This window comes from Canis aureus, chromosome 20 (genome assembly GCF_053574225.1).
Source record: "Canis aureus isolate CA01 chromosome 20, VMU_Caureus_v.1.0, whole genome shotgun sequence".
NCBI lineage: Eukaryota > Metazoa > Chordata > Mammalia > Carnivora > Canidae > Canis > Canis aureus.
Window position 1 is genome coordinate 58,543,509 of NC_135630.1, and position 27,334 is coordinate 58,570,842.

At 50.6% G+C, this 27,334-nt stretch overlaps 1 protein-coding gene across 1 annotated transcript; it reads right to left on the minus strand.

The window, feature by feature from the left end:
• Positions 1 to 6,119: 6,119 nt before the first annotated feature.
• On the minus strand, positions 6,120 to 26,164 carry RND3 (Rho family GTPase 3). The gene is made up of 5 exons (XM_077861690.1): positions 25,779 to 26,164; positions 25,077 to 25,164; positions 12,921 to 13,030; positions 9,768 to 9,902; positions 6,120 to 8,172 (listed from the first exon to the last, which is right to left on the minus strand). Exons 1-5 carry the CDS (start codon positions 25,926 to 25,928, stop codon positions 7,921 to 7,923), a joined length of 735 nt encoding a protein of 244 aa, XP_077717816.1. The 5' UTR covers positions 25,929 to 26,164; the 3' UTR covers positions 6,120 to 7,920.
• Between the last annotated feature and the right edge of the window lie 1,170 nt (positions 26,165 to 27,334).

The window sequence follows — 27,334 nt, forward strand, 5'->3', positions numbered from 1 at the left end:
ATTCCTGATACTTACCAGGAATGGCAGGTAGACATTAAGTGAAAGGAGTGACTTGGGTCTTTGGTAGCAACTCTATGAGCAAAGCCCATTACCTCATAACATGGAACCATGTTATGGTTACATTACTGGAACCAACTGTAATGGGTGAAGGAAGAGGAGGATTTTGCTTAACATATCTGTGTGGGCTTCCTGTAATTACTTCAACAAATCACCACAGTGACTGAAAACAACACAAATTTATTACAGTATAGTTCCTGGGGTCAGAAGTCTAAAATAGCTCTTCAAAGATGCATTCCTGCTAGAAGCTCTAGGGGAGAATTCCTTTCTGTGATCTTTCCAACTTTTAGAGGCCAACTACAGCCTTTGGCTGTTGGTCCCCTGCCTCCATGTTCAAAGCCGGTGGCTTAGCTTTCTCTTTCTCTCCAGCCCCCTGCAAAGCCTCTGTCATCACATTGTCACTGTCTTGAGTCTTCCTGTGTCCCTTGTGTAAGGGTTTATGATTACTTGGGACCCACTTGGATAATCTAGAACATTCTCTCCATCTCAAGAGCTTTAACTTCATCATGAAAACAAAGTCCCTTTTGCCATGTAGGGTAAATGTTCGCAGTTAATAGGGATTAGGAAGCACACATGCACGGGGAGCTGTCCTTCAGCCTATATACTACCTTGTGTTTCCTTGCCTCTATTTCCTTCTTATGCCACAGTTTTGCAGGAAGAGTCCCGTTCATGGATATTATGTGCAGAGAAGGAAAAAGCAGAAAAGGAATTCATATAGCTAAGTATGAACAAGCAGTAAGAGAAGAGAGAAGGAACCATGGGCTTGGAGCTGAAGGAAACCTGAAGTTTTTAACAAGTGGTCAATTGTCTCTGGAGGACAGAAAGAATGAAGGAATCCCCCTTCCCCAGCATTTTGTCACATACCCCACTTCTAGACTGCTTATATATGAAGGCTGGAAAATTGGGAAGATTTTCAATAATATAATATTATATATTGCAATAATATTATTATAATACATTAGCTGTGTGCTATAGCTAAATGAAATGAGAGTATCTGTGGCATTCTCATAGGTTGATATTTTCCTGGCAGTGGAGATGCGTGCAGTGGAGAAGGGGCACAAATACAGGGTTGGGATAAATATGGGGTGAGTACATTCCAGAGGGCCACAGGTACACAAAGATTTCCTGCATAGTCTTGTCCTCCCATTAGGGTAATTCCAGACCCAGCAAGCTTTCAGGGGCTGAGACAATCCTAAGAACTCTGCTTAATCTGGGCTGTTAGAAATGATTCAAGTCAGGCCTTAGCAACCCAAAGAGCACCCTTTTATTTGGTAGTTCAAGTTGTGAATTAATTAATTAATTAATTAACCTGCTATCTACTGTTGCAAATGATGGGTATGCATTAGTATAAAACATAGTCTCTTCCTTGTAGAGCTAAGAGTCAGGCATTTCAAGGCACCCCGGAGGTTCTGCTATCTCACGAGGAGCCGTGGAGGTCCACATGCACAGATTGGAGAAAATCTGGGCACAGAGTGACCAAGAAAGTCCAGACATTTGCAGACTCAGAGATGATGTTAAAAAGACCATAAAAGTCATATTAGTTGATTGCCTTTGGCCTTCTTTGCAAACGTAATGCTTGAGGAAAGATGAACAAATGATTAGAAATGACCACTTGGCCCAGTTGGACAGTGAGCGGATGAAGGGCAGGGCCTCAGAAGGTTGGGAACCAGATAAACAAGAGGAGGATGACAAACTTCTTTTCCAGAAGCGTACAGTGGCACTTAGAAAAGAGGGAACGTCACACCATCCTGATGACAGGTACATGCGGCATGTCTCTCAGCTCTGTTAAAGTTAGCTGATTCACCCTGGGAATGATCGATCCCATGCAAATCACTGCATTGTTTTCATGGAGTTGAGTTTTCTCTGTCCATCTCTGTTCTCTAGAACTATGTCAGCCCCCAAGAAGGAACGTAAGTTTTAGCTATTCTTCAACATTCTTAAACAGCAATTTACTGTGGGTGCACCCTTGGGAGACCCAAAGTGAGTAAGAGTAGCTACCTCCTCTAATTGGCTTCCTTGGATTTCGAAAGGGCTTATGTGTTCGCCATTTGTGGGTCCTGTTATGGACTGAACTGTGTCCCCCAGAATTCATGTGTTGAAGCCCTAACTCCCAAAGATAAGGATTGGAGTTGAGGCCTTTAGGAGGTAATTAAAGTGAAAGGGGGTCATAAATGTAGGGTCCTAATCCAATAGGACTGGTGGCTTTTTTTTTTTTTTTTTAAAGATTTCATTTATTTATTCATGAGAGACCGAGAGAGAGAGAGAGAGAGAGAGAGAGAGAGAGAAAGGCAGAGATACAGGCAGAAGGAGAAGCAGGCTCCATGCAGGGAGCCCGATGCGGGACTCGATCCCGGGATCCCAGGATCACGCCCTGGGCGGAGGACAGCGCTAAACCCCTGAGCCACCCGGGCTGCCCGGACTGGTGGCTTTTTAAGAAGAGGAAGAGGGGATCCCTGGGTGGCTCAGCGGTTTACCTCCTGCCTTCGACCCAGGGTGTGATCCTGAAGTCCCAGGGTCAAGTCCCACGTCGGGCTCCCTGCATGGAGTCTGCTTCTCCCTCTGCCTGTGTCTCTTCCTCTCTCTCTGTGTCTCTCGTGAGTAAATAAATAAAATCTTAAAAAAAAAAAAAAAAAAGAGGAAGATATCTCCTGCCCTCCACGCCCTCTCCACACACACGGAGGAAAGGCCACGTGAGCACACAGCGACCGGATGGCCGTTTATAATCCAAGAAGAGAATCTCACCAGGAACCCAAGGGCTGGCACCTCCATCTTGCACTTTGATTCTCCAGAACTATGACAAAGAAATGTCTGTTGTGCGGGCCACCCAGGCCGTGGTATTCTGTTACGGGAGCCTCAGCAGACCAGGACAGGTCCTTTCACTGTCTCCTAGGAATGCTCTTGCCCCCCAAGAAGCAGGGCAAACATGCAGAGAAGTAACAGCAGAGGTGAAAGAGTGAACGGGAGTGTGAGCAGCGTCAAGAAGTAGCTGGCAACATGGGAAGGACAAGTAGCGGTGCAGACCTGGGGAGATCACGGGGGATGTCCTCTGGCTCAGATGCATGGCCATGATGCTCGGTTTCCACGCACCTGGGACACGCTCCATACCCGTGAAGTCTGTGTTACGACAAGATAGCGTTGTAGTGAAGAGCGTGGGCTTGCAGAGCCCAGCTGCCCTGCCCGAGTCCTAATCTCGGGTCCTCCATGGGATTCTGAAGAAAACACCTGGTTCCTTAGCTGAAGGAGGGGGAACTTGATTGCACTTAACCTACTAAATCTATTTGTAATGGGGAAGGAGTTATCATATAAATTAGAACAGCGCCTGGCACATACTTTGTGCAATATCAGTGCTAACTATTACTTTGACGGTAGGGCTGACCATACACTGGCCTAGTTTTCATTTCCATTGTGGAATGCCTTTTAAAAATTTCATTTCACTGTTCATGGAAGAAAGGCACTAATGATTCCCCTCAAAGGAAACAAAATCCGAAAGAAAAAAAAAAAAAAAGTCCCAAAGAATGAATTGGTTTTGCCAATCCTGAAATTTCTTGTTTTGGGGTTCATTAGGATTTGTTTCCTGTGTTCCCAAAGGGGTTAGAGACAAAGAGCCTTAGAATTCACTATTAGTGAATACTCTCAAAAAGATTTTTTACTTTACTTCCTACTAAATACCTATTTTCGACATCAGATAATGAGTTCTGTGCCTTCACCCAGTGCCATTAGAAATACCCCCTGAGTTAATTCTACAATTTCTCAAGAGCTCATTTCATTTTATAATTGGGGTGCTTTCCATTTATTTCAAACTTTATTTCCTTTTTACTTTTCTAGTATGTTCAACAAGCGAAGACTTCATGGAAACAGAGTACAACTCTTTAACAATCCCAGCAGGTTTTATAAGAAACAGATTGAAGGCCTTTCAGGTTCAGATGGGAAGGACGTTGTCCCCTACTGGACTCCTAAAACCAGCCGCAGAATCCAAAGTCGTTGTACAGAAACTAAAATGCCTGGCAACCAGCATTCACATCGCTCTTCCTCGATCACCGTAAATGGACTCCAGCTGTTCTGTTAGGATCACTTGAATATTCCTTCTGCACCATCGTTGGTGCAGCACAGAAATCACAGCATAGACACGGACCATTGGTGGCTATTGCATTGGTGTACCTGGCTACCCGCTGTCATGTTTCCCACCGACCCAGCATTTCCGGCTCAGTTAATGTTGATGGAAACCACACCCAGACATTGTGCATCGGGACTGTCTCCCTCCATTAGATTGTAAACTCTCGGGACAGATTTTTTTGTTGTGATTATGTTCCAGGCCTAAAAATGGCGAGGCACATGGTAAGGACTCAGAAATATGTGGCCAATGAAAGAATGACAAACAAAAATTGGGGCGATTTAAAAGAGAATGCTCTCTTATTATGTCAAAATAATCCATCAAAAAGAGGATATGAAGCTTTCACAGTTTCAGCAATCTTAAGGGAATGAGGTGATTTTTTTTTTTATTCCTTTTAATAAAAAATAATTCCCTGGGTTATTTCTAAATTTGCACTTAAGGCACATTTTCTGAAAGACCAGAGTTTTCCAAGCAACTATTCCTGGAAAAGATTAATAGAAGTGAGAGAGACACAATTAAAGTCTTACTCCAAGTTTGAAAATCACCTTTTAGTATTTAAGGAGGCATTAATCATGATCATTAATCAATAGAAAGGAATGTGCACAGAATGCTTAGAATAAATGTTTGCAGAAGCAAAAAGTCAGAGGAGAAAAGGAAGGCATACATGCCCAGGGCTGAAGACAAACTTTTTTTTTCTTTTTGGTTTAACAAATTAAAGCTGCTGGAAAAGAACAATTCGCTAGAGGGAAACATTACTGTACAACCTATAAAATACTGCCAAGGTCAGCAGAACCTCAGCCGTGTGTGTTTCTGTGCTTGTGCTTGTTGAGAAATGAGTTTCTTGCAAGCCTGATTTAGGTATTAAGCCTAGGAGTTACTCAACACCAAGGATTAGGAAAGTACTTTTATTTCCTTTGCTGCTTACTGACAAGAATGAGTTACATTTTTGGTAATTCCTCGTGCTTGCTGAATTTTTTCACAAGGCTATCCTATTATGTCAATGCGCTTTAACTTTGTTCTTTCGTGCCAGCTCCTCTGGTTTTCCCCTTGGTTTGTGCTTCTGAGAATTATTTCCAAGCAAGTAACTATCCCTCAAAGATTGCTAAAGTCATTTTTTTTTTTTTTTTAAATCCACAAGGATGCAGTTTTTATAGGAAGTGACTTAGCTGTGCGGCGAGAAGAGCTGTTTTGAAGTCCTCCGTGGAGTACCCCCTGGACGCTCATGCAGAACATCTATGTAAGGGTTTTAGCTAAAGACCGTTCGTGAACCTACTGGGCTGTGAGGACCCAGGCCACTCATGCTGCTAACCATCCCATGCTTGCATCCTTCAGGTCACTGGAAAAGCTTATACTGTCTTCCTGTGTTAGTGAGAGATGCTGCTACAATAAACAAGGCCATTTCTTCTTATGCTTTATTTTTGTTGTTGTTCCTTCCCTGTAATTGTTCATAGCTCGGTCCTGAGTCATCAACACAACTGGCCTCTGTGAACAAGAACACGCAATCCAAGGTGGATTAGGGATGGAGGCCGGGGGTGGGGGACGGAGTGGGGGACCAAGGGAAGGGAAGCAAACCAGGCTCCTCCACAGAATGAAACCCGTGGCCTGGGACTGCATCACGCTGTCTCACTACTGAAGAGCTCCAGGAATTTCCTATTTCCTTGCAATTTTAAGATTCTTTCCCTAGTTTTGAATCTTAGGATCGTAGCTCTTTTGGTCTATGAGCGAATCACTTTGACTACACTCCATTTTCTTCTTGAGATTTGAAAATGATGAAAACCTCTCATCTCTGTGGGTTTACCTTTGCCTAAGGAACCTGCACTGTGGGCAAGCCATCAGGAAATTCCAAAGCCTACGAGTTCAGAAAACTTGAGGCCGGATGCTCTCATCAGCTCTATAGTAAAGAACAAAACCAAACAGCTACATCAGAAAGCAGATAAAAGGACAAATCACATTTAGACAAAGACGTGGTTACTTTTTTATTCGAAGGGAAAAAAAAAGTATGTTTTAATAAATACTGCGGAAACATTGACCAAACAAACATACAAAGTGACTTCGACACTTAAAAAAATGCAACGCAAGTTCTGCTTTATAACAGTTATAACTTATTTTCTCTTTACAATATTTAAATACAGAAAGCACTTGCCAGCTATTTTGTAATACTGCCCAAAGCATAACGCTGCCTCGATCAAAGCATAGTATGTCGGTAAAACGTCTGTATTTCGTGGGAAATGACGGGAATGGCATTTTCTCGCAGAGACCAAACAAAGTGCTTGTAAGACAAAGAACTGAGTGTTGTAATTACCTTAATCTCCTCTCCTGCCACAATTTAATGGGAGCACAGCTTCAACACTTCAAAAATGAAGCTTTATCATTGGAAAGAAAGCTCGTTTTCAACAAGCGCCAACAATAAACAGGTCAGATCTGGTTTCTTCTCTGAAAGAAGCTCTAAAAGGAACTGGTCAAAAAAATATCTGTAAACTATTTTAAATGCTGATTATTTCACGTAACAACAGCAATCAAGTATTGAACGCGGGCCTTGGCTGAATCCGGGTACGTGAGGTTTAGCAATCGCCCTCTGGAAACGCCCTAGCGTAGTGTCGGGACTGAGCTCGCACACCTTTCCTCTAAGGATTCTCGGAAGCTTAGGTCAGAAGGTCCCTTAGACTCTTACCGATGTTCTTTGCAAAAAGTGAAATAAAGCAAGAGATCATCAGATGCTGCCAAGCTTTGGAGCTTCATCCCAAGATAACGGGCCTTTTGCTTTTGGTTACTTTTGGTAACGGGATCCCAAAGCTTTACTCACAGATGTGTGCTTTCCGCTGCTATTCCTTCATTATCTCTCCGGGCGAAAATAGTACCTACACTCCCCCCCCCTCCCTTGGATCATTTTCTGACGTCAAACGGAGACACCTCTTATCTGACTCTGCACCTTCATCAATGATGGCAAAAGAAATCACACACCTTCTTTTCTAAACAGCGCACAAAAATATTACACTGAGCAATTTACCACTTTTTAATGACAATCACAATGATGAACAGAACCATCAGACTGAATAAAAACGGACACCCTTTTCTCTATTTGATCTATTTCGTCTTGGTGGCGCCGGGTCCGCATTATCTCGCCAGACTCCAGAAGCCTTTCCTCAGAACCATCTTGCTCAGCTAGCTTCGGGGAGGCAAGATTTCAGAGCCTCACGAACTTTTCCTCTGGAGATCCCACGGGTCCTGATACAATTTCCATTTTAATGATGAGCTAGGAGGAAATTAGATCACATCCTCTAGAAAACTAAACGCTAAGGTCACAGTGCCAGGTCCCCGGCGAGGACGGTATATTAATATATACTTTCTGTAAAGGAGATTAAAACATTTAAAAATCAAATCAAAGAGTCGAGATCCATGAAGAGATTGCAACAAAGAGAACGAAAACGCAAGCACCATTCAGAGCGTGATCCTTCTTCGTGGAGGTCCTCGTCGTCCTCCTCCTTCTCTACCTCCAGCCCGGGGGGGATCTCTCTTTTTTGGCATATTTTTCAAGTCACACCTCCCAACTCTTCAACGTGTTCACCATCTGCTCTACGTGCCGAACCTAAGGACGGGATTCCAAAAAGATGAGCATCTTTTCAAACACCTCCTAAGCCGCCGGCATGCGGGACTTGGGCTGTGCACTTCATTCAGATTCCACCTTTTTGCTTCGCGGGTGGGTTCTCTTAGCCGGCCCGGCCCTCCGCTCCGCGCTCCGGGGGGGCGGCCTCTCACATCACGGTGCAGCTCTTGGCTTTGTCCTTCCGTAAGTCCGTGGCGACCGCAGACAGTTCGGGTCTGCTGGGCATGTGTGAGATCCGCTTTGTGGCCCGCTGAGATTTGTTCCGCTTAACGTTTTTATTTGTCTTGTTGACACACGCCAAGGTGGCAACGTGAAAAATGTCTCTGACGCTGTTCTCGGACTGCAGAGCCGAGCACTCGATGTACGTGGCCGCTCCGATCTGTTTGGCCATATTTGCCCCCTGAGAAGCAGAAGAAGGGGTCGCGATCAGCAACGGGTCTTTGGGGAAGATGCAAGTGTCTTCCCAATACCACAAAATAACAACGACTCGTGAACCGTACTTTCAAAGTGTTGCTGCGAAAAAACCGCCCCCAAACCCCTCCTTTTAAACAATTTAATGATTTCTTGATAAATTATAATAACAATGAATTATTTCATTAATATCTGCAGCCAAGACTCCGTCCTAAGGTGTTCGATTCTCATCACTCAATACAGTCCTGGACTTCCCGGAGGTACGAAAGTCTGATTTTTCAGGAGTGTAAATGGGGCTCAAGAGTGGTCGATAAAGACTCATCAATAAGCTGCCGGGGATAATAAAACCGGGGAAGGGCAAGGGATGGAATTTAGAATCAATTTTGAAAGGCGTGGCCAAAATGCATTGAGGAGAGGAACAACACTCTCACGATTCCTGGGGCTTCGGGAAACACACAATACGGAAGGTCCAGCACGGACCAGGCAACCAGGGTGCACAGTAACGAGCATGTGTGCATCAAAAGGACTTATTTAACTAACTAGGTTTTTATTAATTAGATACATAACACCGCAGTATTCAAGAAGGTGATCACGACGGACAGTCGTAGCTACTTCGACTTGAAGTCTCTTTAGAACCTGGTTTTAAGTTCATCTGACGCCAATTCTCTTCCCTTCTAGATACTTGGGGGAAACCCCCACGGAAATGACGAGTCTCTAAAAGACCGTTTCATGGGGACTTCGACTTTACTGGCAACGTCCTCCTCAAGTATTTTATTGTGCTGCTGAGCGTAAAGTAAGATCAACCCTCTCAAGAGTATTACCAATTTGATCACATTCTCTTTTGGATTTTTTACTTTTTCTTTTTTTTAAAGACTTATTTATTCATGAGAGACACAGAGAGAGGCAGAGACACAGGCAGAGGGAGAAGGAGGCTTCCTGCAGGAGCCCGATGTGGGACTCGATCCTGGGACCCACGGGTCACGCCCTGAGCCCCAGGCAGGTGCTCAACCCCTGAGGCCCCCAGGCACCCCTAGATTTTTTAACTTTAATCCCAGTGAGCATTGCAGAGACATACAAGGGGTGGACTACGAGCCTCTGTCTACACTCAGGCATCAAGTGTCACGTGATTACCCTACTGAACAACAGAACTGTTCTCATTTTGAAAGATGTTTTCCAAACTTGTCCTGTTTATGCTCACACACAGATCCTCACGTAATCCAAGCTCATTCTACAGCATAACTCAAGGGTCGTCAACCTGAGGCCGACCATTGGTTGAGCCCTTAGAAAAGCGGCTCCTTTTTATCATGAGTGATATCCTACTTCTTTTTGTTTTTAAGATTTTGTTTATTTATTCATGAGAATACACAGAAAGAGAGACAGAGACAGAGACAGACAGAGACAGAGAGACAGAGACACAGGCAGAGGGAGAAGCAGGCTCCATGCAGGGAGCCTGACGTGGGACTCGATCCCGGGACTCTAGGATCACACTCTGGGCCAACAGCAGGTGCTAAACCGCTGAGCTCCCCAGGGGGCCCCAATGTCCTACTTCTGAAAACCCTATCTGCACCCCGACAGCGTACGTACCTGGTCATAGGACACCGGGGTCTGTCTGTGGTTGGAGAGCTCTACCAATGTGCTGACATCTGTCCGGAGGTCAGATTTGCAGCCAACCAAGAGCATTTTGGTGTTGGGGCAAAACTCCTGGATCTCACCTTTCCACTACAGGGAGAGACAAGAGAGATGAAGAGTCAACAATGTGCGGGCATCTGTAGGTCGGTGCCCGGAATGGGGCACAAAAGGAACATTTAGGAGTGTCCCTTGAGATGAAGAAGGACACCTGCATTTACCTTCTAAGTAGACATTAACTTTTCCTCTTTAAAATCTTATGTATTTAGTCTAGAGAGCGTGCATGTGAGTCGAGGGAGAGGCAGGCTCCCGGCCGACAGTGAGCCCGATGCAGAGCTCGGCCCCCGGGACCATGACCTGAGCCAAAGGCAGACACACTCAACTGGCTGAGCCACCCGGGTGCCCCCAAACTTTACTACTTTTTAAAGTGGATCCACTGGGGAACACTCGTGTGTATTCTCATCTATCCTCCCTCTCTGTGCGGCTCGTGACCAGTCCCTACTACAGGAGAGTTGTAGGGTGCTGCTGTCAGAAGGCGGCTTCAATAATTTCTTGATTATTGGGGTATCTCTGCAAGATGAAAGTGCCTGAGGAATGATTATATGTTCTAACAAGTACTATGCCCTCAGATTCATGGAGCTGGTACTTCCCAGCACGGAAGGCTGGGGGGGAAGGCAGAGGAAGCACAAGCACGAGTATGCACCTCCAAGGCCCATCGAGGACGACTGCACAGCTCCCCTGAGCTGGAATTGCTGATGAGGTTTCCGGGGCTGGAGACAATGTTCATGAACAGACTGTCCTGCCCTTAAGGAACCTCCACTCAGGTGACTGGACCAACACGGACTGCGGCCTGGTCAAAAAGGCCCATCTCCTGGGCTCCTGGGAAAGCATCTGGTCCTAAGTGCAGAGGCCCTGAAGTCAGCTTTAAATTACCCAAGTTGTTTACTATTTCAATTTCAATTCAGTCCAATTGCCTACTTGTTGCAAGACTTGACGAGAATTATTAGAACCTCCAGAGATGCCTAAGCAGGGAATTCCAACTTCCTCTTAAAGAGCAGACAACTGCGTTCTTGTGGTTCCATTTACTCAAGCTCAAGGCTACCATCAGGATGGGAGTGAAGGGTGGGCACCTGACAGGATGAGCACTGGGTGTTACACTATATGTTGGGCAAATTGAACTCCAAAAAAATGTATACAAATAATAATAAAAACTGGTCAACTGAACTGTCACCTAAGAAATACAATGCAGCACACAGAGAATAATAAAAATAAATAAATAAAATTTAAGAAAGACCAGTTGACCATTAAAAAAAAAAAAAAGGATGGGAGTGAAGGGAGGGCACCTGAAGAGATGAGCACTGGGTGTTACACTATATGTCGGCAAATGGAACTCCAAAAAATAATAATAATAATAATAATAATAAAAATATAATAATAAAAAAGAATAAAAATAAAATTTAAAAAGACCAGTTGACCATTAAAAAAAAAAGGATGGGAGTGAAGGGTTCAGAATGTTACCAGGAGAGCTCTGGTTCCTGGGGAGGGGGCACCAGAGGGCTGCAATCGGGAACCAGGTGGGCTCACCCAGGCCCCGTGCTCAAATACGCATCGAGTGCTCTACTAGGTACCGTGGTCGTCACAAAGGTGAGGACAGGGGTGCGGAATTCACCGAGGGGCGAGGGTGACCAAGCCACGTGTACAATACAAGGTAACGGGGACGTCCTGCAGGAGCCGTTTAGCAGACCGCTGGAGGCGGCATGTGCAGATCTAGAGGCGCACCTGGGGCAGACCCAGGGACGGGACGCACTTCCCATGAAAGCCTCGGGTATCCGCCAACCGCCTCCCTCCTTCCTTCCTTCCCACCAGAGTTATTACAAGCATCTACCACTTGCTAGAGGGCGCGGACATAGCGACTGGAGGATGAACTGGGGAAAAAAAAAAATTCAAAAAATATTCTGCTTTATGTCACTCGGAACGCGTGGATAGTCAAGGACTTGCGGAGTCAATTCATCGAGACAAATCCCAGCACCGGTGATGCTGAGCCTTAAACTTGACACAAACGCAAGACACGTCCATTAATGTCTCTCTAAGGCCAAAGTCACTACATCAGGTCTCAGAAGACAAAAGCAAAATAAAGCAAGAGCAAGGAGTTTCATCCCGAATTATGCGTGACCTGAGGGACAGGAGGAGAACCCCCGGTAAACAAGCGGTGCCTTTCATCTGCACACAGGCAGGGCACGCCCGGGCGGTGCTCGGCGCCACCTGTGCAACGACTCGGGCCGCCCGCTGCACGCCGAGCAGTTGTTTACAGGCGCGGAGGGGAGGCCGGGAAAGGGGTGCTCCTGCCCGGGCGACAAACAGGAGCCTTCGGTGCGTGGGTGCACGACTCACAGCCAGATGGACTTAGAGCCTTTGATCTCCTGCGAAATTCGTATGTAACCGAGCGAACGGCGTTTGTCATGTTTGGTACAGACCCGGGTGCGGGGGGAATAAACCACCTCCAAAGCCGGACACGTAAGACGAGCCGAGCCGCCAACTATCATCTGAAACCTGACGGCGCTGGGGCCAGGACCGGGAACACCTGCCCCCGCCACCAGGTGCCCTCCTGGCCTCGGCCCGGCCCTCCGCCACCCCCAGGCCCTAGACCGTCCTCTCGCGGCCCGAGTGCAGCCGGGCTCCTTCGCTCTGGGATCTCCTCCGTCTGTCACCGCAACTCCCTTAGTCTCAGGTCTGGAAACACCCCTGCGCCCTCCCCGGAGCCGCGCCACCTCCAATAGATGGCATCACAGTACACAGATGGCACCATCATCATCTCAGTACCGCAGTGAGGCCAAACGCGAAGGTGTCCACCGCGGCGCCAGCGCGAGCGCGAGCCGAGCCCGAGCCCGACGGGGACGGTGGATGGGAGCCGGCAGGGCCCTCGCGTTAGGCCTCGGCCCGCAGGGGAACCACGGAGGCTCTTCAACGGCTACGTCGTTTCTTAACAGGAAAGAAAATCTTGCACAGGTTCAGCGTCGAACCTCGTGACGGCCGCGTGGAAACCCGTCGCGGTGTGCGACAGGGCGCGGGCGCTCCCCAGCCCCGAACCGAGCCACCGGCCCCAGCACCTGCCTTTTTCAGGACGCTGTCCAGGGTCTCCGGCCGACTGACGTCAAAGCAAATCAGCACAGCATCCGAATCGGGGTAGGAGAGGGGCCGGACGTTGTCGTAGTAGGGAGAACCTGAGGGAACAGAGATACACACGTTTTCAGATAAACATTCTTCTCTGTCAAACGTCACCTCCACCTCTGGGGTCAGATCACCGGACGATCACGGGGCCCGTCTCCACCTCCCCTGATTCCTGGAGAAGGACGCACACGAGCAAAGGCCCAGCGGTGGGGTCTCATTTCGAGTGGAAGACAATGAAGCCCCCCAACGTCTGTCTTACGATCCAGGGGAGGAGTCCGGGCCTTAAGGTGCAATCTGCCCGGCTGAGTCCCCGAAGGCCCCTGGGGGAGGCAGAGCAGACGCGCCAGGAGTCAGGCGGCCTGGGATGCAAATCCAGCTCCACCACTGAGGTTCGGGGGGCTTGGGGGGGGGGAGGTGGATCACGACTCTGCACCCCTGACTCTTTATTCTAAAACGAGGATGACGACAGCACCAATCCGGGAGTGGGCGAACCCGGTAGAGACGGGAACTGAGGAAGGGACGGGTAGGTCACACCACGGCCCTGCGGCCCGGCTGCCAGGACAAGCTGAGCGTGGCAAGCACCGCAGTGGAGCTACGTCTTCGGAAAGAGACCGGAGCTCAGGATCTCTCTGGCAACAGGTGGGACCGGTGGGGAGGAGAGGGCCAGCCCCGTGGAGGACCGCGGTGCACGCAGAGCCACCCCGTCGCAGTCACGGGCCTGGGGGACTCCGCGGTACCCCCGGGGTCCACGTTTACAGCCAACTCACTCAACCAAGGGACCATCTCATAGCTCAGACGATTCCTTCCATTTCTCTAAGAACACCAGTTATCATAAGAAGGTGCGACTATAAAACGAAACCCAGCTTGCCAGCGCCGTCTGTTCCTTAAGAACATCACTTTCTGGACACGGACCTTTCATCAGCAGGCGCAGGAAACCCCCTGACGGCCCGTGGGGGGAGTCCAGGAGACAGAGAAGGTCTCAGCTACTGAAGCTTGTTTCGAGACCCAAGTTCAGTTTGACATCCCCTTCCACTTCCAACGGGAACCCAGGACATGTTGTCCCCATAAATCAAAACCTCCGTAGTCAAAGTCAGGAGGAAAGACTCAAGAAGCTTTAAAAATAATCCATTAAACTTCTATCAAAACAACACTTTTCAGCAGGTTGCTCTCGACCTAGAAGTGGCTGTCGCGGGGTGCGTCGTCCCTACTCACGGCCCACCCTGGTTGGTCCCCAGTGTTTACTAGGGGACCCTACGAACACCGTGGGCTCTTCGCTGGCTGCTTCCAGGATGGACGCAGCAACTTCAAGGCGGCTGCGTCTAAGGGGAAGGAGGGGAATGTTCTAGAAGCCAGGAAGAAATCTAAGCCAGGAGTTGTCATGTGCTGCAGCAGCTCCCGACACACTTCTGGAATCAGGGCTCCGGCCTGAGGGACACTGGCAACTCAAAGACGCTTTCCAAAAGATTTAAGGGTTTGGGGTCAAAACACATCAAATCGTCCTAAATATTAAGGCACACTGGAATGAAGTGCTGTGTGGACACGGCAGGGCGCTGCGGCTGCTTTCTCAGCCCCTCGGAGAACGCTGAGGCCGAGAGGATATTCGCCAGCGGCTCACCGATTCGAACGTTTTTATGGGGTCTCAGAAATGAGGCGGCTCAGCGCTGCTTCTGGGCAGAGGTTACTTGGGTATTTGTTCCGTGACGTTCCACTGCAACCCGCCTCGTGGCTGGGTCCAAAGTCTAACTCCGACACCGCTTCTTCGGTCAACATTTAGCAGGTCTCTCGCCAAACACGGAGTCAGAAAATTCCAGATCACAGAGTGGAAATCCGAATACCAGCCGCGTACACGAGGACCTCCTCTGCTCGTCCAAGCCGGCAAGAGCTGCCGTGACCCCGCCCCGCCTCCAGCGGCGCAGCGCAGCTCCCAACAACTCCCCGGGTCCGGGGCCTAGCGGGGCCTCGGGGGTCTCTCCCGGAAATCAGTCCCTTACAGAAGACAGCTATGGCACTGGCTGCGTCCCAGCCTCAGTCAGACCTGAGCTTCGGAGAAGGGGCATCTCCGGGGGCTCTCAGGACACAGCCCACGACTCGATGAGCGCGCTCACCACTGACCTTGGATCCGAGAGTGCTCACCCCTCATCCTGGATCTGAGAGTGCTCACCACTCATCCCGGATCCGAGAGTACTCACCAGTCACCCTGGATCTGAGAGTGCTCACCACTGACCTTGGATCTGAGAGTGCTCACTACTCATCCTAGATCTGAGTGCTCACCACTCACCCTGGATCCGAGAGTGCTCACCACTCCTCCTGGATCCAAGAGTGCTCACCACTGACCATGGATCTGAGAGTGCTCACTACTCATCCTGGATCTGAGAGTGCTCACCACTCATCCCGGATCCGAGAGTGCTCACCAGTCACCCTGGATCTGAGAGTGCTCACCACTGACCTTGGATCTGAGAGTGCTCACTACTCATCCTAGATCTGAGTGCTCACCACTCACCCTGGATCCAAGAGTGCTCACCACTGACCTTGGATCTGAGAGTGCTCACTACTCATCCTAGATCTGAGTGCTCACCACTCACCCTGGATCCAAGAGTGCTCACCAGTCACCCTGGATCTGAGAGTGCTCACTACTCATCCTAGATCTGAGTGCTCACCACTCACCCTGGATCCAAGAGTGCTCACCAGTCACCCTGGATCTGAGAGTGCTCACTACTCATCCTAGATCTGAGTGCTCACCACTCACCCTGGATCCAAGAGTGCTCACCAGTCACCCTGGATCTGAGAGTGCTCACTACTCATCCTAGATCTGAGTGCTCACCACTCACCCTGGATCCAAGAGTGCTCACCAGTCACCCTGGATCTGAGAGTGCTCACTACTCATCCTAGATCTGAGTGCTCACCACTCACCCTGGATCCGAGTGCTCACCACTGACCTTGTAATCTGAGAGTGCTCACCACTCATCCTGGATCTAAGAGTGCTCTCACCACTGACCTTATATCTGAGAGTACTCTCCACTGACCTTGGATCTGAGAGTGCTCACCACTCCTCCTGGATCCAAGAGTGCTCACCACTGACCTTGGATCTGAGAGTGCTCACCACTCACCCTGGATCCGAGAGTGCTCACCACACCTCCTGGATCCAAGAGTGCTCACCACTGACCATGGATCTGAGAGTGCTCACCACTCCTCCTAGATCTGAGTGCTCACCACTCACCCTGGATCCGAGTGCTCACCACTGACCTTGTAATCTGAGAGTGCTCACCACTCATCCTGGATCTAAGAGTGCTCTCACCACTGACCTTATATCTGAGAGTACTCTCCACTGACCTTGGATCTGAGAGTGCTCACCACTCCTCCTGGATCCAAGAGTGCTCACCACTGACCTTGGATCTGAGAGTGCTCACCACTCACCCTGGATCCGAGAGTGCTCACCACACCTCCTGGATCCAAGAGTGCTCACCACTGACCATGGATCTGAGAGTGCTCACCACTCCTCCTAGATCTGAGTGCTCACCACTCACCCTGGACCCGAGACTGTTCACCACTCATCCTGGATCTGAGCCTGTTCACCACTGACCTTGGATCCAAGAGTGTTCACCACTCCTCTTAGATCTGACAGTGCTCACCACTCATCTTGGATCTGAGACTCCCCCTCCCACTCCCCGACAATGGAGACCACCTTTCCCAAGTAGAGTTTAACCAAGACATCTGGGGAATTACTATGGCGCTAAAACAATAATCAGCACTGGGACTACCAGTAAAACCCGGAAGTAGATTCAGCACTTAGGTCACCGTTTGGCTGCAGAGCATTCTCCTCCCTCCCTCTGGGTACTGAGTTTCCCCTCCCCACCCACTTTTGGCCCCAGAGAGGGTCTGGCTTTGTCTTCAGTCCTCAGCCAAAGGTGGAGACTCCCACTTACTACTATCAAGTGAGCTGCCCCCTGTGCCTCGGAGTACCTGGCGTACCTGTAGTGGTGGCACCTGAAAACGAAACTGTTTGCAACTGAAACCAGATTCTATGGAGGTTTGCTTCTGCTTTTGTTCTTATTTGCTTTCATATTTTGAATAAAAATACAGGGACACCTGGGTGGCTCAGCAGTTGAGCACCTGCCTTTGGCCCAGGGCGTGGTCCTGGAGTCCCGGGATCAAGTCCCACATCGGGCTCCCTGCATGGAGCCTGCTTCTCCCTCTGCCTGTGTCTCTCATGAATAAATAAACAAAATCTTAAAAAAAAAAAAAAAAAAAACGAAAAGAAAAGAAAAGAAAGTACATCTGTATGCAAAGGTTCATGAGAAGTAAACCAACTCACTTCCAAGGTAGAGAGCTCTTTTAAAGAGCTTTAACAAGACCTAATTATGAATGACACTTTGATCCTGCCTTATTACTTTTGCTAACGACCAGCACTTTTAGATCAACAAGTGTCCAAAGGTGCTAATAAAAACCGATGCCCACACTTATTAGTTATAAGCATAATTTGTCTAACCACTAACTACAAGAGTAATTTGTCATTAAAGATGAAAAGTCCACTTGTTCATTTTGTTTTTTTGCTGGGGTTAAGGTGAACACTTTTTCGGAATGAAAAATCTGTCTCTATTATAATTTTGTAGTCACGAAAAAAAGACGGCATGGAATCATAGAGAACTATCGTACCAGGAAAAGCAGGGCGAAGCAGGGCCGTCAGTTAAAAAACAAATCCTGACTGGACAGCAGGCACCCTGCGTTTCAGCACTCTGAATTCTTCCCAAATCCTCCGTGGCTATAGAGCCCATGTGAGGGTGGGGCGTGATCCCCGAGTGTGGGCCCCCCCAGCAGCCACAGGGACACGGAGGGGACCCCCCCGGGGTGCCCGTGAAGGGACAGCAACACAGGCCAGCAGCTGTGACATGAAGGATCGAGCCCAGGTAGGCAGATGAGCGGGACGGTGCCTGCCTCAACCTCCCGCGTCCCTCCAAAAAAGTCTCCCAACATTCTACTAAGCCAAACAACAACAAAAAAAAAATCTAAATTCTACAGATTTAAAAAAGATGCACATGAAAAGCTTCCAGGTTAAGTGTAGACCTGAGCACAGCCCAAGGAAGGGTGCAGCATCATTGGGTAGTCCGCAGGAAGGGCACTGCTTACACACGACCAGGACCCAGCACCCAGGGGTGCCCCCGGGCTCACCCAGTCTGCCCAGGGACTGAGCTCTGCTTGTCAGGTCCAACCCCTTCCTGGCGGGTGCAACAGCTCCAGGCCCCTGGGCAGTCCCTAACACCACAGTTTTGTCACCCTACAGGCAACTCTGTGCACACAGCACTGTCCAGGTCCTGCCTAGTTCACCTATCAGAACATAAAGGGTGGACCCCAGCAAGCTCTATCGTAAAGAAGCACCTGCAGCACGTATGCAACATGGGTCCACACCCCGCCCCGCCCCGCCCAATACACTCAAGGTGCTTTGCTCTGCGTAGACCAGGTAAGTAGGCATTTGGGGCCCTCGGAGCTCCTCGAGCTTGGCTAACGTCAGCAGAGTTCTGAAGGGCTTTTGAAGCTTCAGGTCTGACCATCTTTGTCCTCAAGATCGTGAATTCTGGGTGACGGCACTGTTTCCAGCCCGAGAATAGTCACCAAGTGCCTCACCCAGAAACTAATTCTGCAGACACATAGCTTCTTGCTTCAGTCATCCTTGCACGAAGATAGAACACACCATATATGTCCATAATTAAATGTATATGTAAGAAGATTCGTGCCCAACAGGGAAGCTGTATGGAACCTTTTGCAAAACCAGTTCAAACACTGAGGTTTTATGGGAGCTTGAGAGCTGCAGACCCCTCGAGTTATTTCATAAACACAACTTCCTTTCCTTGAACCTGAAATTGAAAAACTTTCCCGTCCCCCACGAGAAGTTCCTACCAAGAGCAGTAAAATTAGGAATATGGCAGGATGTTGGCAGAGAAAATATATTAACGTTTTAGTGTTTTTAGTGGCCAGCTAGAGAACATCTGTACCCACCAGCAGCTAACAGGTGGGCCTGGATGAATCTGCCCAATTATTACCAGATTCCATTTCCTCATGCCATCGCTACTAAGCATGAAAGCTTCAAATCAGCAATAATCCCAAGAATGTGAATCAAGTCTGGGCAGCACTTCTGTGTCTGGCTTAGTACAAGACTCTTGAACTATTTTCCCAAGCAGCCTGCACTGTAAGCGCGATCCATGCCCATAAAAATGCAACAAACATTCCCAGGGAGGCCATTTCCTTGGTTTCTTTCTAAGTTATTAATTCCTAAATTAAGAAGAATTATGAACAGATTTGATGAAAATTTGAGGGCATTTCTGTGTTCCTATGAAAATACAGTCAGTACTTTCAATTTCTGGGGGCAGGCAGGTATATTGTTGGAGAGGAAGTCTAGGAGGTAGAAATGATGGCTATTTTTGAGCCTGAAATAGAGCATTAGCTTCAACCCCTGATCTTATGGAGATACCTAGAAAATAGAAGAATCAAACTATTTTGCTTAAAGTAGAGCCATTGTATACTGGTCACAGAACTTTAGGGATAAGAGTAGACAGGTATTCTCAAAATTACATGATCGCTCCATGAGAGAGATTGAAGATTCTGTGTCGTATCTACTACTTAAGCGTCTGAGGCCTTGGAGGCGAGTCCCAGGAGTGGATTCACCTGGCCACATGCTGTCCTCAGGCTCACTTTTCAAGATCAATGTGCACAACTCCTGATGAAACTTCCGAGGCAGCTTACATGCCACGACAACAAAATTACGGGCGTCTCTGGGTCAAGTTGCCAATGTAGAGTGACCGAGAAGACGTTTGAAGGGCATCACAAAATGGCCAGGGCACAACTAATTCACCTGGCACAGCCCACCCGGCACCACGAGCTACCTGGAGAAATTATTGGTCCTCGGTGTCCTATCTACAAGCTAGAACTGGGTTAATGAGGAAACATCTGTTTATTTCAGGTGGCATCTGAATGACCAACCTGGACACCTCACTGAAATGCGCAGAACCTAGCAAGAAACCAGGTTGGGGGAAAAAAAAAAAACAGTACTAAATGAGATTTTTTAAAAGGTCTAGAGATAAATATAGACTGAAAAAGGGAATTTATACCCTTTTTTTAAAAAAAATGCTTGGTGGACAAATCTCCAAATGTAGTTTTATGTATTGCTTATTGGGAATCACTATACACTGCCTGTCTTACGGAGTTTCAGGGTAAAAATGGAGTTGAGTCCGGTTTTGAGACTCAGCTGCTAGGGATCATTACCACCTTAAAATCTAACTGGTTTTCTGCAGTTGTGCCCCAGATATTCACATCCTAAGTCCTCCTGCTTCCCTGGCCTCTTTGTAAATTTTTGCCCCGCTTTCTTTCTCTACCGAGATTCATTTAAGTGAGAAAGTTTCAAGTTTCAGAATCTTGTGGTCACTGAAGGCCATTAAATGTAGGCATGTTTTCAAGTGGGAGGGCTGTTAAGGACTTCCTAAGGATGGAGTCAACTCTGGAGCCAAGGGAAGAATTGTGGTGAGCTTCAATGGGAGGAGTCACGGGTCAGGCGTGGGGGCTGGCTCTGGGGCCTCTGACTAGTCTCTGGATCCTCTTGCTGTGAGGTGAATCTGGCTTTCCAATGTGTGGGCCCACCCTCCTCTAAGCCAGGACTAGAGTTCCAAGGCCGAGGCCCAGAGAACCTCGGGGGCAGGGACCGCTGCTCCCACGGCGTCTGGCTGTCTTCCTGCACACAGATGGCCTTGAAACATGTTGACTGGTTTTAGAATCATTTCTATAGGTCTTGCCTTGAGGGTTAATTTCCATGTTAAGTCACCAAACAAGGGACCAGTGAACTCTTCTTGAAGCCACTTTTCTGGGTTAATTACATACTGATCCCCAACACAGCTGGGAACACTTCTAGGTCTGTCAAGAAATATTTCAGTTGGGAGCTTGCCTCGAAGACCATTCTTCTAATGTGATGGGGAAGGTACAAATGCAATACGCATCCACTTGTGTTTGCACCCGAGTTTGTCCTCAAAGTCAGGCCCTTAAGGGTAATTGAGGTTTTTCTCTCTTAAGTATACGATTTAAAGAATACTACATTCTCTGTTAATTATGCTAAAAACACAGGAAGTGCTAACTTTAGCACCCACGGGCTAAAAGCAGCCTGTATCTTGACAAGATTCAAAAGAGTGTTCACGAGGCAATAGCATAGTTATTGTGGGGGAATTTTAGCAGCTGAATGGAGTATTTTATAACTAATAATACGCCTTAAATAAAATGCGCATTAACTTGCATTGGTTAAAAACTGGCATGAATGATTATTGCTCCCGTGTGCTGAAATGATACCATCAGCAAATCACTTAGAAAAAGATATGGTGATCCTTAAGTGACTAAGTCTCTGTTATCAGGAAGCATTTGGCTTCTTGCTTCAAATTGCTTCTGTGCTTGGCAAATGTGGCACGTTCTGAAAACACAAGGTATTAGGACCACTTTGGGCTCCCTTGTCACTTCAAAATGTTGACACCACTACCCACTGTTTTGCAGGCACTCACTGAGCTCATCTGAAAAACCACTGGGTGCATTTCTGCAACTGATAATAAAAAGGCTCATCTTATCAACAGAAGGGGAATATGTCATTAAAATACAGATAGGCCAGATCTGCATGCAAAGACCACCTTTAAATTTCCCCTTCCCCTTCAGAGGATTGATAATAACATTACTTGGTTTTGTCTACTTTGGGGGGGAGGGGGAGGCGTGGTGGCTGGAAGAACTCCAAGCAGCTATATAAGAAATCAAGTGGCAAATTGCCATTTGTGGTTGCTTTTATTGGTGTGTGCCTTGAGGGTGGGAGGGAGGAAGTGTTTCCTACCTGAGGAGGACCGAAAGGGTGGGTCAGCACTAGGGACTCCTGACTAGGGAAATACACTGCACCCTGGGTGGAGCGGGCACTTGGGTATGGGAACCGAACAAAATTAGGTCAACACAGGTTGCCTCTCAGCTACACTAGGCTGGGAGAGCTTCCTTCTCCCCCCTCCCCACCCCAGCAGGGCCATAGGAGTCTTAGGGGAGAGACTATAAAGCAACACTGCACCCCTAGGCCTAACAGAGGCCCTGTTCATCTAGGAATGGAAAGAATGGAGGGAGAGAGAGTGCGAAGGACTGTTAAATACTCTGCCTCAAAAAGTGGGGAATCAGTTCTCTTGTCTTGGTGCAAAGAGGGCCCACATACCGGACTTACACTTGATGTTCTTTCCTACATGCAAATTAGCAATTTTGCCTATGCACCTATGCATGATTGCATGACCCCCGGGGCGGGGCGGGGGAGACCATTTATGAGGCGCTGTCCAAGTAAAGAAGCCACAAGAGAACTACTTCCGTCTCCTAAATGCTTGCCCCTCTGCCAAGAGGCTAGACAGGATGTGAATACCACCCAGAAGGTCAATGCCGATGCCATCTGTCTTCCTACCTAAAAGAAGTTAGGCCTACCTCATTTTTTTCTACTAACCGTAAACTTTCACAAAGTTCTAGAAGGCAGAAAAAGATCTGACATTTAGGACTTTAGAGGCTTTGGCTCCAATGTTCAGTCCAGTTCAGTTAAACTGATAGAAGCTGGGAAAAAAAAAAAAAATGTATCAAGAGGCACTGGACATTTGCAATTATTTTCACAATCTGAACTAAACAAATGTCTCAGTGGGCAAAGAAAATGTCAAATATTTGTCAAGAACTAAACCTGTTCAGAAATTTGTGATGAAAAAACCTTGAGGTGAAGTAGAAAAATGTTCAATACTCCACGAGCCGCTTGACACAATGGCTCTTGCTAGATGTTTATCAGGGACCATAAACCTTTCTTGGTAGAAACAGTCTATTTTTAGAATTTAAGAAATGCTTCATGACCAGGCTTAATCACTTAACATTTCACCTCACCAACAACCTAATAGGATTCTAAACAATACCCTTATGCTTTTTTGTTCCCATTTATATAAATCTAAATTTCAGCTAAGATTTCATTACTGGATGATTCTGCAATGTGAGGTTTCTTAATCAGGTTTTTTTTTTTTCAAACCCTTATATTTTAGTTAAACATGCACAGGTTTTGTTTTCATTAAATAAAAATACAAGTGATTATTTCACTACAGACTTCGTTTCAGGTGATTATCTTTAATGCGATGAAAGGCAGTGTTCATAAAGTTGCCATTCTTTGTGAACAGGTAATTCAGCGGTAATAAATGTCAGGGAATCTCATCTCCTTGGAAACTGTGCATATGATTATTCATGTAACAGGTTTTCCTGGGTGACTACTGCATGCAAGGCGTGAGCTTACATGTGCGGGGACTACAAACTCTCCGGGAAGGAGGAAGCAACGGAGAATCTCTGAAGTGCTCTTACCCGACCAAGCACTGACCACATTTTGTTTGTCATCCAGCCTTTGAAAAAACAATATGCCTTTTCTCTCCTAAAAACAAAGTCAATTTAGCCCTTTGGTCGCCTCCTATAAACGCTCCATTGGTGGTCCTCTGACTCAGGAGGCAGGACACAGGGGAGGCATGATCCAGCATTCCTGGGAGCCCAGCCATGCCCCCTCCCGCCCCACACGGGGCTCCTTCCCAAATCTGCCAGGAAGCGGGGGCTCCCTTCAGAGCCCGGCTGGCTCTCTGGGTGGTGCGAGGCCCAGCAGGGGACGCCAGGGCCCCTGGGCCCACCGAGGTCCTGGGAAACAAAAAGACTGGCCGCTCTCGCGTGCAAGGCCAAGGAGTATGCAGCTGGGGGAGGGAGGTCCTGCGCTTTGTCTAGCTCTGCACCCCCCACCCCCAAGGGGACAGGAGACTCAGGGAGGCAGCGATTTGCACACAGAAATCCCCAGTAACCAGTACTAAGAGCTAAACACAGTCGTTGCCTTTTTTTTTTCATAAACAGTGGATCAGAATCACAGACCCCACTCCTGAATGATTCTTATCCTGCATTGGGCCCCTACAGACTGGGGGGGGGAGTAGGCCGCGGGGGAGCCCGGCGGCGGAGGGGCCCCGGCGGGAGGAGCCGCAGGAGCAAGGGCGCCTGGCACCTGGGCGCGTGGGCGCTGTGGGCGCCTGGCGCTGTGGGTCACAGCCTCCCGGCCACGTGCACAGCCGCGCGCGGGGCTCCCTGCGGCCCGACCGAGCCGACTCCCCGCGACCCTCGGGGGCTGCGGGCGGCTGCTGGGCCACAGGCGCGTCCCCGGCCTCGGGGCCCCTCTCCCGCCGCAGCCCCGCAGCCGCTCCCCACCCGCTGCGCCCGCCTCCCGCGGCTCCTCCCCCTGCAGAGGCGACACCTCCGGGAAGCGGGATTCCCCCGCCCCCCCCGCCCCAGCTTCCCCGCGCCGCAGGGGGGCCGGGCACCAGCCCTGGGGCCGCCGGGGCCTCCCGCCCGCACCCCCGCGGCCGCCCCGCGCCCGGGACCCGGTGACCCGGCCTTGAACCCCGGACCCCTCAAGATAATTCACCGCGACGCCGAGGATTCAGCGGGACAGGAAGGTCAAGGCCGGCGGAGGGTGATGCAGGGGGGCCGGGAGGGGGGCGGGGGGGCCGGGATCTGCGCGTCCGCACCCACGCGGCGCGGCCGGCCGGCTGCCGGACTCCCGGCCCCGCGCCCCTCCGACCCGCGCCCCTGCGCCCTCTCCACCCCGTGCCCCTGCGCCCCCCTGCGCCCCCTCCACCCCGCGCTCCTCCGCCCTCCACCTCGCGCCCCTCCACCCCGTGCCCCTGCGCCCCCCGGCGCCCCTGCGCCCCCCTGCCCCTGCGCCCCCCCGCACGTCCCGGCCGCTCGCGCCCCCGCTGCTGACCCCGCACGCGCTCCCCACACGCGGGGCTGCGTGGCTCCGGGCACTTTGTCCCCCTCCCGGCGCCCCGCGGCCCCCGCAGCCGTCAGCAGGTCGGCTCCCGGAGGGGCGCACGCAGCCCCCGACCTCGGGCCACCTGGCTGTCCCCTTCGGCCCCACTCCCTCCCCCCGCCCCGCCCCGCCCCGCCGGGCGGGGACCGCGGGCACCCGAGGCGGAGGCGAAGTCACCCGAAGTCACCCGGGGCCGCGGGGAGCCACGCGCTGGGGCCCGGGACCCGCCCCGAGCGCCACGCGGCCCGACGGTCTCTTACCCGACGTGTCCCACAGGCTCAGCTCTATCCTTTGTGTGTCGATCTCAAAACTGGCCGTGTAATTCTCAAACACCGTGGGGACGTAATTCTGGACAGACAGCGGACAGAGGAGGGAGAGAGGGCGCAGAGGTTACCGGAGGTGCGCGACACCCGCAGAGCGCCCTCGAAACCCGCCTCCTCGCTCCCCGATTGGAAAAAGACAAGAAAAGGGGGGGAAAGCCGCACACGCGAGACGGCCGGAGCGACCCCGAAGGCCCCGAGTGCCCTCCGCGCTATGGGGACGCGGCCGCCGAGCCTCCCCGTTATGGGGACGCGGCCGCCGAGCCTCCTCCGCGCTATGGGGACGCGGCCGCCGAGCCTCCTCCGCGCTATGGGGACGCGGCCGCCGAGCCTCCCCGTTATGGGGACGCGGCCGCCGAGCCTCCTCCGCGCTATGGGGACGCGGCCGCCGAGCCTCCCCGTTATGGGGAAGCGGCCGCCGAGCCTCCGCGCGCTCTCGGGACGCGGCCGCCGAGCCTCCGCGCTATGGGGACGCGGCCGCCGAGCCTCCCCACCCGCCCGCGCGCACCGGAGCCGGCAGGTGTCGGCCGCCGGAGCGGAAGGTGCAGACGCGTCCCCGGGGGCTCGCGGGTCACCGCCCGGCCGGGGGCGCGGGGGGCGCGGGGGGCGCGGCGGGGGGCAGGCGGGGCCCGGCGCGCTCACCTCGGGGAAGCAGTCCTTGGCGAAGACGTGCAGCAGCGCCGTTTTCCCGCACTGACTGTCCCCCACCACCACGATCTTGCACTTCACGTTCTGATTAGGATCCATGATCGATTTACTGGACAATTTCTGGCTGGCCCTTCTCTCCTTCATTGATCTTGCCTTCTTTTCTCTTGGAACAGGAATTTTCTCTTTTGGAGGAAAAAAAAAAAAAAGAGAGAGAGAGAGAGAGAGAGGAGAGAGTTCCGTCTCTCTGGAAGCCGGTCTGGAAACAGGAGGCGGGCGGGGCGGCGGGGCGGCGGGGCTTGGGGGCGCAGGCGACCCTCCCCTCCGCGAGTCTCAGGCCGGCTCGGCGCGCCGCCCGCGTCCACCTCGGCCCGACTGCTTTGTCTCCCGCGCCCGGCGCCGCTTTATAGGCCGGGCCTTCCAATCCTCTTTCTCAATGAGCCGGGAAGCGACCCGCCTCCTGCCTCCGCGGGGCCGCGAGCGGGGCGGTCCCCTCGCCGCGGAGAGCGCGCCCCGGGCGCCCTCTAGGGTGGCCGCGCGGGATGGCGGTGCGCACCGAGCGGGCCGCGGGACCCCGGAGGGGGGGGTTGGGGGGCTGGGGGGCGGGGGGGGGTCCGGGGGGCGGGGACTGGCTTTTATTAGGGTTCCCGAGCGGGCCGCTTGGCGGAGGCCGCAGGAACGTCGGTGAGAGCCAACGCGCTTCTCACCCAAGTTCAGGCAGCTCAGGCGCCGAGGAAGCAGCCAGTCTCGGGTTGGGAAGGGTTAAGCGCTTGCATTCTTTTTTTTTTTTTTTTTAGGCATGGTTTCTATCACCTATGTAGGCCAGGGAACAATAGTTGAGCCAGGCTATTTCGGATGCGGGAACTGGCCTGTCTGGGTCACAGCGACACAGGGGCTTCCAAAACTGTCACTCAGGAGGAGGCAGGAGGGTTTTGAGGAGTGCCCAGCTGAGGTGGGAACAGGAAAGGAAAAAAGAAAAGAAAAAAGGAAGAGGAAAAGAAAAGCAGAAGATGCTTATAACTGAGTGTGAAAGTCTTGTGCAGTCAGCCCCACTGTCCCAGGAACCCAAAGGTGCAGGGCAGCGGCTGCCCGGTTCCAGGAAGGAGACTGGGTAGGCGGGTGTGCGGCCCTGCCCCGTGTCCTCCCTCCGTAGCCTTCCCTCCCCCAGGATCAAAGATGAGCCCAGATACCACAACTGTGCCCAGCTGGAGAACACAGGTACAGCTCCCTGCTCCCTCTCCTCCTCTCTTCCAGGCCGTCCCCTGACACACACACACACACACACACACACACCCAAAAAGGAGGAGCCAAATGGCCACGCATCTGTTGCCTCCCCTATCAGAGGTCCTTCTTTACCATCTGGATCTCCCGTGTTTCCAATGGAAAGGTTTCAACTATTAAACTGTAGTAAAGACATTGGCCAAAAGTCTCATAGGTACCCTTGTTGGAGACTTGTAGGCTTGTAAATGAGAAGGTGAGGCAAAAACCCAGAATGTTCGGTGTGCCTGGGTGGCTCAGGTAGTTCATGGACTGTCTGTGACCCTTCATGACCC